Source organism: Chrysoperla carnea, chromosome 4 (genome assembly GCF_905475395.1).
Source record: "Chrysoperla carnea chromosome 4, inChrCarn1.1, whole genome shotgun sequence".
Taxonomy (NCBI): domain Eukaryota; kingdom Metazoa; phylum Arthropoda; class Insecta; order Neuroptera; family Chrysopidae; genus Chrysoperla; species Chrysoperla carnea.
In genome coordinates, this window is record NC_058340.1 from 27935754 (window position 1) to 27955545 (window position 19792).

General features: G+C 27.8%; 1 protein-coding gene across 1 annotated transcript in view; it reads left to right on the top strand.

Annotated features, from left to right (window-relative positions):
• Positions 1-19792, top strand: part of LOC123298643 (neurobeachin) — an 865329-nt gene that overhangs the window by 631548 nt on the left and 213989 nt on the right. Inside the window, exons 6-10 of the mRNA XM_044880735.1 lie at positions 4632-4753; positions 12064-12190; positions 12426-12545; positions 13968-14114; positions 15311-15424. Of these exons, the coding sequence (XP_044736670.1) occupies positions 4632-4753; positions 12064-12190; positions 12426-12545; positions 13968-14114; positions 15311-15424 (630 nt within the window). The remainder of the gene's footprint in view (positions 1-4631; positions 4754-12063; positions 12191-12425; positions 12546-13967; positions 14115-15310; positions 15425-19792) is intronic.

A 19792-nucleotide genomic window follows, 5' to 3' on the forward strand; every position in this document is an offset into this window, starting at 1 on the left:
TCGAATCGATTTTGACCGGTACACATATTTTGGAACTTTCTAGATCATTCCAGAAATTTGTTCTGAAAATTTCCGAAAGTTCGCATGAGTAAGAAAAGGATAGATATAAATTTTTTGACATTTTTGCCACCCACAACCACCCACCGCAACCAAACTCCCTTACTTTCACCAGGAGACCAACGGGTATTTACCGCCCCAACGGGAAGTTGATTATTAGAGTTGATGGTCATAGAGAAAACCCTGTCTTCACGTACTAACATTAGAATTATATATATATATATCTTAATATATATATTTCTTGTGTGCGTGTGTATGTAATTGAACTCCTCCTAGACGGCTGGACCGATTTTGATGAAATTTTTTGTGTGTGTTCGTGGAGATTCGAGAATGGTTTAGATTTACAATTTGGTCCAGTACAACTGTTTTTGAGGGCTCCGTACCAAAAAAATGAAATTTCATTAAATGGTGGGAGCGCATATAAATCATATCACATTATGTATACAATGTGTACTATGTATTTTTAATAGTATTCAGGTATTGTCAATAGGCATTTATTAGAGCCATATGCGAGCGCAGCGAGCTATTCAGGTATTGTCAATAGGCATTTATTAGAGCCATATGCGAGCGCAGCGAGCTCTACTATCAAAGGTAAGGCCACTCCAATAAATAGGAGTTAAATTGGGGTTTAGCGGGATGGGTTTAGCGGACAGGCTAAACGTAGTATAGGTATTCATGAATTGGAGTTACGTTTTTACGGGACAACGTCCGTCGGGGCCGCTAGTATATATATATATTTCTGGAACAAATTTCCTTTGCACTACTAACTCATTGTTCAAGAATTCGTCCGTACCTTTGTCATTACACCAATAATTCACTGTTGTTTGACTTCCTTAAGAAAACATTAAAACAAATTTTCGATTTAAACATAATTTTATATAAAATAGTTTTTGAATACTAATAGATTAATAATAATAGCAAAGGTACAGACGAATTCTTGAACAACAATAAAATTTATATACGGGAATGTATTTACTGGTGAAAAAGGTTTGTCCCAAAAGTGCATAAGCTAAGAATAAAAACAGAAGAAAAAATATTTATGAAGTAATTCCCGAATGTCCTAACGCCACCATATATTTATCTCACTTTTATGACATTTATTATGGACATAAATTGGCTGGAGACCACAAACAATGAAAAATCACAAAATAAATTATAATATTATAGTAAAGTTTTTAAAGTTATATTGTCATATTGATGAAAAATTTCTTTGAATCAATCTATAAAAAAGAAAAGCTGGGTAATTTTATTAATGCTATTCTAACATAAACACTATGTGTAAAAAAAATTCTTAGCATAAAATGGCTCTTGAAATTGCGGTTACTGAGTTATAATGAACTAATAATAAATGTGTTTTTGCTTTATTAAAACATTTTAACTTCAAGTAGTGAAGTTGACATTTTCAATTAAGCAAACTGAAGATTTAAAAAAACCATATTTCTTATTTTAATAACTTGATACTGTTATTTGAACTAGACCTTGGAAAAACGTAGGCTAAATAAAGTAGATGTTATATACCTTACGTTATTTTATAAATTATCATCTACATTCAAATCAATTTTTTTATAGTAAGAGGTTAATTTTCAATTGAACCACGAGCTTAATATCAATGAATTCTGAAAGACGAAATTTTGGCAAACAATCGGCAAATGGTCATGCCCATCGACTGATACTTGAAAAATTTATTTATATAAATTTTATTATATTTGATACTTCTTGAAATTATATTAAATTTTAATTAAATTACTCAGTGTTATTGAACCATTTTAAAAGTATACCCTAGTTTAATACCCTTTTTCGTCAAAAAAAGGGGGGGCGGAAAGAAGCCCTTAAATTATCTTTCTTTCCAGCTATATTTACGCGACATCCTTTTTTCTATATTCTAGCATGTATTTTAGGCAGCAATGACGAAAAAAAAGTTAGACATTTACCCTACATTTAATATATAATTTCTTAAATGTAAAAAATATTTCATATTCAATGGAAAATTCTGTATCCTATATTAAACTTAATTTACAAAAGTAAGAGAGACAAGCACATTGCCACATTCTTATACAAGTACTTATATATGTATACCACACAAGTGACTCTTGTATTGTCACTTAACATTTAGAATTGTTGGTAACAGAAACGTATTTTATCACAAAAACATATCTAGCTCTAGCAAGAAGTCATTTATAATGAAGCACATATGCATAGTTATAACAGAAGAAGGTTCACCACGACACAACAAGTATATAATGAATACTAGACTTCTTTATACAAAACCAACCATATTTTTATGAATGAACGCCATACAAAATATATACAGAATGTTCAAACAAATATTAATCATACTTTGAAAGTTTACTATCATTACCCGGTGTATCCCAAAGCTGCATTCTAGATCCATTACTCTACATGAGTTATATCTAACTATAGCTGGCTACAGTAACTATGCTTAACTACTGCTACATTCGCAGATGAAACTGTGATTCTATCTATAGACTAATATGCAATCTTTCAAAGGCTTGCCATTTTACCATCTTTTCGTTTAAAGAAGTCTATGGTTTAGGTTTTAAAAACTTTTTGTTTTTATAAAATATGATTATACTAATATATTTTGTAACTAGAAATAAATTCACATTTCAAAAATTATGGGCAATGAGTGAATGATATAGATAACTAGCGTGTAGAAAGACAACAACGCCAATTCAATGGTAGTGGTCTAGATATGACTAACAGGTAATGTTTAGTAACAGTTGTACACGTTGATTTATTTTGTGGTTGAATAATTATCTGTATCAAAGATTTTTATTACTATAGTAACCGTAAATTTCCTAAAAGGTGGAATTTGATTGCCGAATGTCCTTAAACGAGCTGGCGGGACAAATGAATGTAAAGCTGGTATGGGTACCTGAACACAGCGTCATTCTGGGAAATTGTGTAGCCAACGAGCTTGCTAGAAATTCCATTTGCGAACTGCAAATTTCTCCTCAAAGAAAATATGTTAGTGAAAAGAATATACAGAGAGGTGGAGGAAGAAATGATGCTTCACCTTCTCTGTCACTGCCCAGGTCTCGCCACGAGGAGAAGGACTCACTTGAGCCAGCCTTTCTTTGACGATCTTTCCGACATGAAATCCGTTAACGTCAAAGCACTCCTGCTGTTCCTAAACAACTCCAAATAGTCCATGTAGCAGTGGTCGGCGATGGGCCAACTTTTTTTTGGCAGCACTACGGACCCTGTGGTCTAAGTGTGTCCCACTCCAGGACAGTCACTCTAATCTAACCTAGCTCAACCGTAAATATTTCGTTATTATGACTAGTTTACTAGTTTCACTTGTAAATACACAAGTTATTTATCATCATATTCAAAATAAGCCATCAACCAGTAAAAAACGTTAATAGAGAAAGAAAAGTTTATAGAACATTGAATAAGAAAAGACAAAGTATGTTTGCTGGAATTACTAATAACATAATTTTTGAGTGATCCTGTAGATATTATTATTATTCAACAAAAAGTTTTTTTTCTTCTTTTTTGATACATTATGAATTGTAATCGAATTTTTTCTTTTCTTAAAGAAAAAAATGACAAACTTCTTCACAAATCGGATAATAAATTTTATTGAAGTAGGTATTTTCATATTTTTTATGAATGTTTATTTTGGTCTACTTCTCGATAATCATTATATAAGATATTGAAATATAAAATTTAAAAGTTTTTTTTTTTTTTTTGTATCGTTTACGTATGATATTTTTTTAATATTTTCGTAAACATTTTTCTTAGAATGTATGAAAACCATTTTAACTTTTATAATATTACACTTTTATCAGTTGATAGTGAAAAACAGTTTCTTTTTGGTAGAACGTAGTCATTTTTGATAACAATACAAGATTTGATAACAATTACATTAAAAAGCGTGACAATTTGTTTCACGTTATCACCATCAAAGATGCTATCTATGGTAATCGGAAAAATAGACCGAAAATTTTTTCGACCCGGAGTATTGTTGTAATTACGAGTTGGTTGGGTTGAGTTTGTCGACTATAGAGGAGTTGGCTGGGCTTTGAAGTATTTAGCCCTTGTGTTCAAAAATGGGACAATATTATAAAAATTTTTTTTGGTCCATTTTTTCCGGTCTATAAATTCCTAAATCCGCTATGTATTTATTAGTTCTTACAATCGAATTGTGGCAAAACCATTAGGTTTACAAGACAATAAAATTTATTTAAAAATTCTACTTGACCGATCTTCGAACTACAGACCTTATAACTACGAATCGCACTCGTTATACACCGAGCTACGACACCTATTTAGAAGTCTAAGTAGCCGAGCGGTCTAAAGCGATAGACTTTAACCATTTGTCTACTTAGACAAATTCTAAGTTCTCGACTTAGCTCCCTGGAAGTTTTATTTCCTCGTACACTCCGAAAAATTTTCTCCTAAGGGGGAAATTCGGTCTTGACTTTGTAGATTGTTGCAAATTACAAAAATACACAAAATATAAAAAAAAATAATCGTATAGAATTTTTTTACATTTACACAATATTCAAAAATAATAATTTTAAGTATATATTTCTTTTTTGTTACAGGCGATCGTATTACCACCGTTAGCGAAATGGCCTCACGAGAATGGTTTTACCTTTACAACGTGGTTCCGTCTTGATCCAATTAACTCAGTCAATATTGAACGAGAGAAACCTTATCTTTATTGGTATGTATTTCATACAATAAATCAATCAACTTTTTTTTCATGTTTTTTTTTCTTTTCTATTTCTCCTACAATATCTTGCGACTATTTTTTAACAACAATATAAGAGCAAACAAAATATTTGTATGCTTTCATAATATTTGGTGTGTCATTCATTTTATTACATTCAGGAAAATAACATTTATTTAGTGGATATTATTTGAATGAAAATACAAAGTGGTGAGCTTTATAAAAAAATAGCTTTATATTCAAAAACAACTCTCTCCTTATTAAAAATTGAAATCACAACAAAACTTTTCCTACTAATTTTATTTAAAAAATTATTATTTTATCTCTATTATTCAGATAATAAAATGATCCTCGAATTTGATACTCAACTAAAACAACAACAGATAGATCACATTTTAAAAGATTCTTCGACACTAAAGTGATCTTATCTTTTGTTCCTCATTCTTTTTGCCTATTAGACTTGTCTTTTGATCCTGTACTCTAATCCAGCACAGTTTCTGATGGTTGTTCCTAAAGTTATGCATGGTAGATTCATGAGTGATTCAGTTTTGAGGACATCGTCTTTTTGTAAATTAATCGAACATTGATTTCATTATCTTAACTATTTTGCATTCGAATATAGTATCATGACCTATTTACTATTCCGTAATTTAACTACCATTAACAATTTTGAACTCTTCAGTAATTCTAAAATGTAAGAATTATCTTAATACCACTGTGTAGGGTTTTTTTATATTTTTGGCACAGCTTAAACAACTTCGCCGTATCTTATAACAAACATTACTTTTAATAACACTTCAACTTTGTTTTCAATTTTTATTATTATGTAGGTATACTATCGTAACAAACTTTCCATTCGAATAGTTTTTATCCATAATCTCAACTCAATGTTTGAAATTACCTAGAAAATATACCTAATATCAATTCTAGAATATATAACCAATATCAATTCAAAATTATATTTTCATACTTACATAAAATTTTATGGGAAATCGTTCAAAAAAGAAAAAAAAATTATAGAAATAGAATTTCGCAAAGGAAGTGTAATAGGATTATTTCGATCATAGTTTAAATCATAGTTCATAAATAAATCATAGTTTTTTAATAAAATAAATCATAAAATTAACTGAACTGAAAACTTCTTGAATGTAGACGAAAAATAAGAATACAATTTTTCGATATCTGCCTATGGTTTTCGAAATATCGAAAGCTAAATAATTTACCAAAATTATCAATTTTCGCTATTTTGAAAATTACTCCAGATATCGAAAAATTTTATTCTTACTTTTCGTCTTATATTGACAAGTTATAACATAATTCACCATCAAAATTGAAAATACATATATTTTTTATTTCGTGTCCCTACTACCGTGCTCATACATACTTAATTAGTCGGACACAACGGGTTTTTTTTTTTTTTTTTTCATTAATTTATTAAGGTTTTGACTTTATTTTAAATAGTTTTGCCTTAATTTCCACCGACCAGTTTTGAAGAAATCATCCATCTTCGTTTTTTAATAAGACCAATATTATTGTCCTATACTTTTGAAGTCTTTTATTTATTTAAATAATCGTGAAAATGCCACCCCTGCCCTAAAATTTTCAGAATTATTTAGACTTTAGTTCAACTTCATATTTAAAAAAAACCAAAATTGCCCTGGCACTCGTACATCGTTAACTATATTATCTATTACATTTCGAATATAAACTGACGAGGAGGTTCCGTTCTCTAAGCCAAAACAACGAACGTTTAAAAAAAGTTCGGTATTTTTTTCCCTATTTTTTTATATATGAAAACTACAAACTTGAAATGTATACAAGAAATTTTTCTCGCTGCCCAGCGAAATTTTAAGGGTTTGATAGTCCGGAATAAAAAAATATTCTACTTGGCAAGTACTTACATTGTAATTTATCATACTTAGAAGAAAAATTCTGCGTTAAATGTAAACAAAAATTTGAAAAAAAACTTTATGGATTATCAATATTTTATATAAAATAGCTTATTTTGTTGCCAAACTACAAGAAAAGGACACAAATATTTATAATTCAGTACATAATATTATACAGTTATTACCCTCATAATATCTCTAATATATTATATCTCTAGTAATATAACAGATAAAATTGTATGAGGTGTACGACATACATTGTTTTTGGCAGCAATACAAAAAAAGATTGTCGTAACTAAGAACAAAAAAAAAAATAAATGAAATTGCTCCAATGTGATTTTTTAAGTAAAGCTAATATTGAAATAAAAAGCAGCAGTGTCATATTTTTTCTAAGGTTATTCGATCGGCAAATTATATATCAAAATATAAACTGTACCATACTTTGAATCCATGAAGTAAAAAGTACGGTTATATATTAGAGGAGTTTTTATAAACAATTGTTACAAGCAAAGTTGCCAAAAAGGTCACGTATTAAATATTAATGTAATTTTAGTGATATTGATTTTAAAATAGCCTGGCTATGTATGTATTTTATCCCAAATTTCTACTAATATTCGCTTGGAATTTAAGGATGTACGAGCGCCAGGGCAATTTTAAATAAAAGGCTTTATTTTTATAAGGCTTATGGGAAAACGGTAGATGGATGACATGTTTTCATAGATTTCTCCAAAACTAGTCTGTGAAAATTAAAAATACTATTTAAAGTTGAAACCTTATTAAATTATTGAAAGCAAAACAAAAAAAAACCGTTTTGTCAACTAATTAAGGATATATAAGCTGGATAGTGGGGACACAAATTTAAGAAAATATATATTTTCATTCTTTTGGTGAATTTTGCTATAACTTGACAATATAAGATGAAAAGTAAGAATAAAATTTTTCGATATCTGGAGTAATTTTCAAAATATGGAAAATTTAGTTTAATTATTTAGTTTTCGATATTTCGAAAACCAAAGCAGATATTGAAAAATTTCATTCTTATGATGAATTTACTTTTGAAAAATTATACCCTCAATATGTATGCCATAGTTTACAAAGTGGAAGTATTGGATTTAAAAAAAATTTAAACAAAAATTTAAGGATTCAGCATTACATGGTGAATCGTAAGAACATTTTCAAGGTGTCTATTTTTCGTAACTTTGATAAACTTCAAAAAATCTTTTTAACTACGCTCAAAGTTCAATATTAAAAATAAAAGTTAACAGGGCGAGTTCACTATGATTAACTATTTAACTTTTATCTGTAATAGAATGAAATTTTCCCACATTCTAAGCAGAATAGTGTAAAACAATTGATCAAATAATCCTAAAACAGTCGTACAATATTAAACAAGAAACTTTTTTTTAAAAACAAATGTAACAAAACTTTAACTATATATGTGTTACTAAACTCAAACTACACAAGAGATAACATAAATGTATATTATATGAATCATTACATATTAATTATGTAACATTCAAAATGAAACACATTTATTATTAATCTCAGGGGTTAAATTTTATTAAACAGTAATAGCAAACTGGCATCGAGCTAGCTATAACGAACAAGTATTATCCATTATTGATTTGTATATGTAATGTACGTATAATGTCAAATTTTAGAGAATATTCTTTGCCTAGGCATAGTCCCGAAGCAAATATAATTTCAGAATGATTAACACTTCTTATATGGGGGGAAATCCTTATAAACATTAGTACTTAAAAATTCCTGCTAATACGAGCTCAAAATAATACAATTTTCTATTCAAATACTTTTTCGTTTTTAAATTAAGTTCGTTTAATTTCAATGAATATTCAAAAACTAATTTTGACAAATGAATTGATATTATTGCAAAAATATGGTGGGAGCGCAAATAAATGTATAGTATATGGTATGTTATGATATAAGCATAACTTAATTGCGTTTCCACCATTAACTTATTGTAGCAAAAAGTTATTTATTTTCTTTGTTATACCAGTTTTAGCCACAACCTGTATCATGAAAATTATTATCTTTTAACACATGATAAAATTTTACTAATTTTGCTTGCCTAGGCATAGTCTCTAAACAAAAATAATTTAAGACAATCACGCCATACCTCGGAAACTGTCTATCAAAATTTCAATTTGATTATAATTTACACACTTTAAAAAGCGAAAATACCTGCGAAATAAAACTGTTAAGTATTTGTACATCTCCTGTTGAAAATTTGTAAAGTTTTAAAACATACTGAAACACAAACGAATCACTGTGTCACAAAAAATTTTTTGGTATGTATCTCTATATAAATCCGTGCGATTTTTGTGATGCAGAGCGCACATCACGATCCTTTGTTTTTGTTCTAAAATGTACAATAAATTTCAAAATTGTTTTAAAATTTTTTATCCCATTCCATCAAAACTTTCAGATTGTAGTAAATAAGGTTTTAATAATACAAAAATCGTAAGGATTTGAGGAGTTGATAAACAGTTCTCAAGTTATCTGATAAACTCGTACGTACTTTGGGCTATAATCTTGATTATTAGCTGCTGATTCGACAAAAACTTATTTGTATTTGACTAAAATATATTATGCTTACAGCTGAAAAATGTATGGAAAATATACGTATACCTAATTTTTTAAATATGGATGATTTTTAAATGATTAATTGGCATAGAGATTTTTGATTGACAAGCGAATATAATTGTTTTAAATCCAGCTGTCTCATATCATGATTTTACCAAATTCAATATTTCTCATCGACGCAATGAAATGTATTTACAACCTAAAAAATATTGCGCTACAAAAATATTTCATAAAGTATATTGAGCTAGGTCAAAATTCTATTTCCGTTTTTAAAAACATACGATTTGAACATTATCATTTATTTTATATCTTTAAAAAATTTGTAAAAATGATTTTTTAGAAAAATATGTTTCCCTAATTTGCTACTTTATGTTTGAATCAATTAATTAGGTGAATTTATGATGGAATACATATACTGGTTTCATAAACATTTTTCATTATATTGAACTTTAACCTCTATATAAACCTCTATATTTTGACATCAATGTGAAGAGAATTACACTCAAGCTGCGGTGGATCTCGCAAAACCTTTGGTTATTTTGAGCCAGTAATGCAATGGTCGTATAAAATTTTTCCATACCTTGATGAGATTTATTTTTTGCTTTAACTTGTTTTGATCTATTTTACATATTTTTTATTTCCTTCTAAGGATACAAATAATATTTCCGATATCAGGAGACCTCATCTACAGTAATTTAGATACAGAAAAATATTTCAAACAGCAGCATTTCATAGATACCAACCTCAATAAACCTCAAAAACATTTGTTAATTGACATAGCATGTAACACAGCCTCGGTATTAAAGCTTGCGTATAGAAGTGAAAAGTTTGTATATCCCCTAAAAACGAATATGCCAAGGGTGTCATTTTTCCTACCACATATCACATATTTAGAGAACCCATTACTGTCAGCTGTTTTATGAATGATATATCATTTGGTAAATCAATATTGATATACCTATATTATGGAACCATCGTGTTTGAATAATTATAATACAAATATGACTTTAAAATATAGTCCGTTATTAGCAGTTTAATAATATGGTTATCACCCTCTTTGCTCTCATTACACAGAAAATAATATACGTTATTAATAAACTTGTAACGCATGCCGAGATAACTAGGTTATTTGGTAAAATTCTTGTTTTTGAAATAAATTAATTCCAAAAACAAATTTTCCCCAAAAAAGCAACATTTTTGTCGTAGAAGCCAAAACCTATATTCGATTTCGTTCATCTTGAACTGAATCACTTATTTCTTGCATAGATTCAAAAAATTGTAAGACCGTATGTCTTTTTTAAGCTATTATAAAAAGCAATACAATAGGGAATATTCATGTATTTGTTTAATATTTTAAAAAATTTAAAATACCTTATAATTTTGAGATATTTAAACGCAGTTTTTTGGCGCTCTCTGTTGATGACGTATAAGTACGTGACCTGTCAATTGGTGACAGTTCAATGTATAATTTACACTTTAAAAAAATGAATTTACAACACAGAATTTACACTCGTTATTATTAAGTTTTCGAATAAAAAGCCGTAGAATAGTATAATTTAATAAAATACTATATAAAATGTAAGTTATTAATATCATACAGTATGTCAACAAATTTGACAAGCCCGTACTATGATGTCACGTCCGTATAAAAATCTGAATTTCCGTTTTAGAAATTTTTAAATGCCCTCTCTGAATTTGTACGTTTATTAATTAATTTTAAGTAATTAAAAAGATATTAATAACTAAAATAATGGTTTAGTTGAAATGTCCAGTCATTAAAGGTACGGAAAAAAAATATTTGAACCAAATTTAAATTTCATGAATATTCCCTATTGGAATGGATGGAATGGATTTCTAATAATTTCGAATATAAGTTCAGAGACACTCAGAAATTTGAAAAATTACAAATAATTGATTAAATTTTACTTTTAAAAACAAAACGAAAGCTTTTTCTTTGTAATAGAAATTTCAAATAAAAATATTTAACTTTTTGATTAATAAAATCATTGTTTTTATATAATTTTTAATACAATTTGAATTTTATTAAATAAATGTTTTGTTTTCATCTTCGTAAAGAAGACAAAAACACACCAAAGAGAAAATTAAATAAATGTGTATTTCTACTCCAAAAAAGTATGTACCTATGTATTCATAAAACTTTTTATTCATCGCTTAATTCATCAAAAAAGTACCTCAGTCGTTTTTATTTTGTTTGCTAAATATTGTCTTCCTATAAATAAGAAGATTTAGTTGGTTAGTATTTAAAATTATGGGAAAAGCATAATATTTAAATAAAAGCTTTAAATACAAGGTGAACGAAAAAATATATTACAGCATTTCAGAATGATTAACACTTCTTTATATATCCTCTTAAATATTTTAGTACTTATGTATTCGTTTGTTTCAAATTATCACTCTTTTTCAACGTCTAAATTCCTGTCAATACGAAATAATACACTTTTCTATTTAATTACTATTTCGTTTTTAAATTAAGTTCATTTAATTTCAATCACAAATTCATTTGACAAATGAAGTGATTTATTGCAAAAATATGGTGGGAGTGCAGGTAAATGTATAGTATATAGTATGTTATGATATAAGCATAACTTAATTGCGTTTCCACCATTATCTTATTGTAGCAAAATGTTATTTATTTTCTCTGTTATAACTTGGAGTCTGTAAAAACTCCATTTTATCAGTTTCAAGGAACATTATCCCTTTTTTAACCACAACCTGTATCATGAAAATTCTTATCTATTAACACATGATAAAATTTTACTAATTTTATTTCGTAAATAAAATGTTTTTCAGTTTTAAAACCAGCAAAGGTGTTGGATATTCAGCGCATTTTGTTGGAAACTGTCTAGTATTAACATCAATGAAAATTAAAGGAAAAGGATTTCAACATTGTGTAAAGTATGAATTTCAACCAAGAAAGGTTAGTTTTTTGTTGTTAATTTTATTTCATAAAACATTTCAAAACAAAAATATTTTAAATAGAATTTATATAAATAGGATTTTCATGTTATGTAATGAAATTCATTTGCCTTTTTAGTGGAAAATTGTTTTAAAAATCTTTTTTAATACACTTTTAAATATGTTTATTATAAAAAAAAGTACTTTGTACACTGTGATTTAATGAGGTTTATAAATAAATTTGTTTTATTTTATAGTGGTATATGTTAGCTGTTGTATATATTTATAATCGATGGACGAAAAGTGAAATTAAATGTTTAGTAAATGGTCAATTAGCGTCTAGTACAGAAATGGCATGGTTTGTTAATACTAATGAGGTAAGTTTTTATGTTATTTCAATCAATTCTAGGTTACTAAAATTAAATCAATTTTCATACAAAATTACATCCAAATAAATTCATATAAAAATACATAATGATAAAATTTTCTGTTTTATTTTTCGAAAATATATTTTTAAAACATTCGAGTATAAAATTAAATTATTCAACCAAAAAATATTATTCCAAAATTTTTCTTGTGTATTTGTAAGAAGTCTTCTCTCTATTAAAATAATATTTTCGTTTAATGTCTACTTAAAAAATCATTAAATAATATTTTCCGACTATATTATAAATTTTTCACATATATTTATCTTCAACAAACCCACTTACATTAATATCCTCAAGTATAAATAATTTCAAATGAAAATAAATTTTAATATATTTTCCAAAATAATTTACAAACAATATTTTATTTAATACATTAACTTTAAAGTTACACGTAGTATATAACTGTTAGTAGGTAGGTATGTACTTACCTTCTGTGGTTTACTCAAACTGTTTATGTTTTAAACATCGTATTATATAATAATTCTTACCACATGTGTTTACAAGAACCCTCTACGGGTGCCAGATTATAAATATTATACTAAGCATTCGTATTTCAATTTGTTTTCTGTTTACATTTATTTACAAGTGAAATTTACAAAATTTAAGAAATCCTCGACAAATTCGGGTACGGAATCCTAAACTCTCACTTGAAACATATCTAAGAACACTCTCCATTAAATTGCCTTTTTTCTTAAAGCCTTTTCCAAACTAAACCGATTTTGAATATCATCGCCAATTTGTTAGTTTTTCGAGTACGAAACCCAGAGTAAAACATAGCTAAAAACACTCTCCATTAAATTATCATTCAAACGAAACAACAAAAATCAAAATCGGTTCATCCGATAAGTTACGGACATTGGTGAGAGACGATGCAAGGTTTGGCGGACTCGCATTAGACACCCCGCTTGCAGCACTTTCAGAATATGTCAGCCGTTTCTTAGCAAAATACAATTCATACAATTTTAACAATTGGGGTGTTAACGTCATCATTTAATTAGCAAAAGTGCTAAGAAAGAAACAAGTCCAGTACTTTACATAGCGACTTTAACAGTCGGGGCCCCTTATTGGGTAGATTTGAGTCGGTGTAGATTTTAATGGGCCCGAACTGTTAAAGTCGCAATATAAACTACTGGACTTGTTTCTTTCTTTTCAGATTTTATTTAAAGCAGTCGGATTTTCTTTTTATTATTTATTTTATGTTAGTACTGATACAAAATAGAAAGAAATCGATAAAGGTTTGATAGCCCAGACTTAATGCAAATATACAACTCGTTTCATTGCAGAATAGGTAGCCAACTAGTTTTTTTATATTTACTTCTCAAAGACAAAAAATTATTTTTGAAAACTAAAATGTTTGTTTTATTTTTTCAGCCATTCGACAAATGTTATATTGGTGCAACGCCGGAATTAGATGAAGAAAGAGTATTTTGTGGTCAAATGTCTGCGATATATCTTTTTAGTGAAGCACTAACTACACATCAAATTTGTGCAATGCATAGATTAGGTCCTGGATATAAGGTAAAATATATATTTTATAAAAAATTTTTTTTACTATTTTTTAAATTTGTTATGTAAATCGTTTGATTTTTAACATAAAAATAAAAACAAATGTTGAAACACATAAATTTAAAACCATTTAATTTATTGATGCACCATAAATTATTTATATACATTTTTTTTAAATAATATATATAAATTTCATTCAGTTGTAAAATTAGAAGAATAAATCACAAAATATTTAAATCAATTTAACTGGTTGACAAAAAAAAAATGGGACAATTAAAATTATAACACTTACTGTCTTTATTAGAAACATCTATTTAACATATAAAATAAATAGCAGGGAACATTTTTGCGTATTTTTTAATTGGGTTGATCGTACTTATTGAGGCATTCAGTCAGAGACAGAGAGAGATCAGTCGAGAGACAGAAGACACTTAGTGGTTTTCCGCTAATTATCTTTACAACAATCTAATGTTTTCGTGTTTCTTCGATTTAATAAGTTATGTGGAAACGTATTTTGGGTTTTATTCTTCGTTGGAAATAAAATAGGCCTGTAGTCACATGTCCAGGTGATGCCCTTACTAGCGACTTGTTTAAATTCCTAAATTCCGAAATAACAAAAATCCACTGAAAATTCTCCCAAAAATCATCAAAAATGACAGCTATTTTAGACTCCTCATTTTTTAGGAGGAGATTCTTTTTTTTTAATTTATCCTACCCTTCTTTTGTTACTTTGTGCCTGTACTACTAGTTTGATCTAGCTACGGGCCTGTAATAAAGTGACAACCAACGGGAAAGTCGCAAGGGTATGGTAAGGTTTTCTATTGGCATAGTAATTTACACAGCGCTATTAATAATATATAAAACTACCAAATGTGTTTAAAACTACCAAATCGCTAAGAAGTAATAGAAGTAATATTACCACTTTAGAGATATATCTTGCTATAACTGTTCGAAAAAGATTTGAAGAACCACTTATTTGAAAAGTAAAATATATGACAGTTTATAGTAATATTGTCCTATTTTCTTTGCCTTTCCCAATCGATTCGTATGCAAAAAAAAAACCTAAAAGTGTAAATATGGAATGTGTTAAAAATCATCCTAACTCACAATTTCGATAATTGATATGTAAAATGTAATGAACTGTGCATTCAAATAATGCATGCACACACATCCATCTAAAATATACTAAATTTTTTTTTCTGATTTAGAGCCAATTTCGGTTTGACAATGAGTGCCATTTAAATCTACCAGATAATCACAAAAGGGTGAGTGAAAATGATGATGAACCTCCGTCATGCATGCTGGATCAAAACACTGCATCCGTAAGCACTTGTTTTTTTTTTTTAGTTTTTATAATTTTAGTTTGATGAATATGTGATTTTTATTGGAATTAAAAACCAATCAATTTTTTTTGCGGGAGAGTGGTTATTTATTTCTATTCAAATTAGTTTTAATTTTATTTTAATTACCCGCTCTATGAAGTTTCAGTAGGAATCTAGCAATATCGTAAAATCCGAAAAAATTTAATCATATCCACATATATCAACTATAAATTAACAATGCCGCATTAAAAAAATAACCTTTCTCTCAAGTACACTGCCATTGCGTTGTTAAAAACAAAAATACGCAGTGACGAATTAAAAATTTTTTTAAACATTTTATAAATATATTTCAGGGGACATACTAATGTCTCGTGAGACTGACTATTTACTCGGAGAAGGGCACTGTTATTACAACCAGTTGTTGGCAATAGAGTATTTTACTATATATAAGAAAAATATAAAAATATATTTTTTAGATAGGCAAAAAGCATTCGGAAAATTTTAGTTTTAGTTCATAAAATAACAAAATAAGTTTTTTTCATCTGTTTTTTGATGACATAAAATAGTAGGCGTCATGTCATTGCGTCATACAGCTGTGTAAACTAAAAAGTTTAAATTATTAACAATTATCATACAAAATATCAGCACATTTGTTTACACAGCCAACTGACGTCACTGCAGAGCAATATGGCGTCCACTGTGTCCAGCGTTTTCGTCAAATTACGCGCGAAATTAAAAAATGTAAAATTTAAATGTCCCACCAAAATTTTAAATAGGTGAGAAAACATTACGTCCAATTTTTGTGGTTATATTATTTACTTACAATTTTTCTGAAGAACCCAAAAGAGTGTTGGAAGGCATGACCCCGTAAAATACAATTTATACAATATAAATTATAATCACATATTCATCACTTATATTTATATTTTTTTTAAATTATTATAATTTAATATGCAATTAATTTAATGCACATAATATATAAAATTAGCTGTTTACATTTAATTATAAATTATTATTATTATTTTAATAATTTCATTAGAAAAATATACATTAAAATTTATTATAAATATTATTTTTCGCATTTGTAGACTTTGTTATTTTTAGTTTATTGTTTTAAATTGTTTTAATAATTAATTAGCAATTATTTATTATTACATATTACATTATGTATTATTATAGTCATTTGTTTAAATCAATTAGTAAAAAATAGTTGTTATTCATACAAATATCGGATATTATTTTGTTTTTAATTAGTTATTTTGTAAATAATTTTGACTGTGAATATTTTATTATTAAATTTAAATTTATTTTGTAGAAAAATAGTGTACATACATTTTTGAAATTTTCGTATTATTTTATATCCGAAAATATCTCATTTATTAGAGTTGAATAGTTAAAATTTTTATTTATCCACTGTATGAATGATGGAGTAACTTAAACTTTTGGCGTTTTTTGTTCAATTAACTAAGGACTTCGATGATGATACAACTCACAAGCTGTGTTATTTAAAATAAACATACAAGAAAATAGGGCCATAACGAAAGTACATAACGCCGGTGGCAAGTATTTAGGTTGCGCCTTATATATATATATGGGGATCGACTCTAACGATTTTGATGAAAATTCTTATACTGATAGTATTTAACATAAGTAGGAAGCTTGAAAACTTGGTCTCGGAATTAAGCACATAAAGGATAGCTAGCGAAAAACTACTATTGCAGCTGAAAAAAATTACCTAAAATTAGTGGCTTTCAAAAAAAAATTTCAATAAGATCGGAACAAATTTGCCTGTGTTATCAAAAATATCAAATTTTTTAACTTTAAGACGTCATCAGAATCAAAAAAAATTAATTTTGCTCTATCACATTCAAATTTTATCCAATTTTGATAAACCAAATATGAAATCTTACTAAAAATGGGTCATACTCTTCAAATTTGTTATCAAAATTTACCTAGCTCTAATAGGTTTCAAGAATTTGGAAGCTTGGTCTCGGAATTAATCACATGAGGGAAAGTTAGCGAAAAACTTCCATCGCAGCTGAAAAGAATGACCCAAAATTAGTGGGTTTCAAAAAAAATTTCAATAAGATCGGATCAAATTTGCCTGTGCTATCAAAAAAATCGAATTTTTTAACTTTATGACGTCAACAGAAACCAAAAAAAAAAAAAAATTAGAAATATTATTTTACTCGTTTTTAATAATTTTAGTTCTAAAATTTTGGAGGTAAATGGCATAATAATTATATTATTTTAGTTTATTCTGCTTTAAATTTATAGTATTAAATTGTTAATGTCGATGTTCGTAGATTTTAATAACAATGATTTTCAAACTAGATATGTCTGTCGTATCAATTATCTGTTTGAAACATATAAAATAAAATATCTCTTTTTTTTATACATTTTAAAATCCAAATTATGAAATATAATTGGTGTTCAAATAATATTACATAATTTAATAATAGTATATACAATACATATATCATAATTTAAAATCTAGGCTATTTAATTTCTGTATATTTTATCGTCAAAGTTCGAAATTTTGCCAAATCTTGATCGAGTCAATGTTCGACTACGTCTTATCAATCAATCAATTAAACTACCTCTAAAATCAAACTTTAAAGTTGTGCTTAAAATTAATTCCATCGATAATTCCAAAAGCTTTATTTTTTCCGAAAATCATGCATTAAAAAGTTGATTACCGGTGGATCTATAACTGATTTTATCTAAAAAAATTCAAAATTTATTATCAACAATCTTGTCTGTAAGGAGGTTCTTATTCTTGCCACAGCCTAATCCTACACGCTAAAATCAATATCTTTGTGAGGTTTCCAATCATTCCTCCAAAGATTACCTGGCTTACTGGTTTACATTCTACTCTCCATTCACGCTCAGTTGATTGTTTTTGAAATTTGATGTTCTGATGTCCATGCAATGTACATGTTGTTAAATCTTTATCGTTAGTATCTATTTCATTTCCGCTTTCAACCTGTGTTTTCATAAAACGTCGTTGTTGGTACTTAAATAACAAAAAAAAAACACAACAGAGTTTTTTTGGTTATTAATTTGATCAAATGTTAGAATAAAAATACTATTTCCTTTTTATAAGAAGCTACTAACTCATAGCATTAGATATAGACTATTGTATGAACAAATTATGATGCAAAGCTTTCGATACCTACGTTCCTGATTAATTTGAAATATTTATATTTGCATTTAATATATATTTAGTTTCTCAAACATAACTTGTTTATATTTGACAGAAGGGTTCGTAGATTAACTGACATGACGATAAAGTTAACATAACAATATAAATAGTCCTTTTTCCTTGACTATAATAAATATCTAAATATTTACTATAAACAGAATAATCAAAATATATCTTTGTTCCTTAAACCACATGACTTGAAACATCCTCAAATCAATAATAGGTCTGCGGCGAAGCGTAGTTTTAGAGAGTAATTTCAGAAAGGCTGAAAATTTCGTAGATGTTAGCCCCTTGTCCCCAATCGAACCGCTTTTAATCGACATAGATATTCAAAAAATATATCTTCGATGTGAGATCGTCCGCAATGATAATGGGAGTGCTTAGCTAGCCCGCAACACTAAATATCAGTTCTGCTCAGATTCAGAATTAAACCTAAAAATCACAAAAATCATATCTTCCGCAATGTAGGTGGGAGGCTTTGGCCAATTTGCAAACAGAAAAAATTATAAACTATAATTCACGAAGACTAAATCCAGAAAGCTTGAACTTGTGTCCGTTTGATATCCTATGTACGTAGAAACATGTCCAGTACTCGTAGAAACGTGTACATTCTGAAATCAATTTCCTGATGAGACATACTTAGCGTACAGCGAAAAAGTCAACACATATAAAATTTTCTGCCTTTCTGAAATGACTCACTAAAACTACGCTTGGCCACAGACCTATAACTTTTATAAGTGAAAAAGTGTAGATATGTTACCTCAACGTCAACATCTGCGACATATGATATTACCTACGTTGATTTTCAAAAAGAATAGCCAAAAATAAGAACGTCAACTTTGTTATCAATATACAAACAAAAATACGTCCATGTTATGTTTATAATATCCTCATACATCAAAGATAGGATTAGTAAGCTGACGTCATAACAAAATAAACAATCCTGCTTATTTCATCGAAAAAATAAATATACATGTAGAATGCAAACACAAAAATTGTATATACAAACATTTTATAAATAACTGGATGTTCGAAAACAAAGTTAGGCTTAAAGCCATTCGAATCGCGATTTATTTTAACTGATTTCATTGAAGTGATAAGAAAAACTATCACAGCTTTGAATAAAATTTTTTTTGCTTTGTATTTTGAGTTTTAAAAAAAAA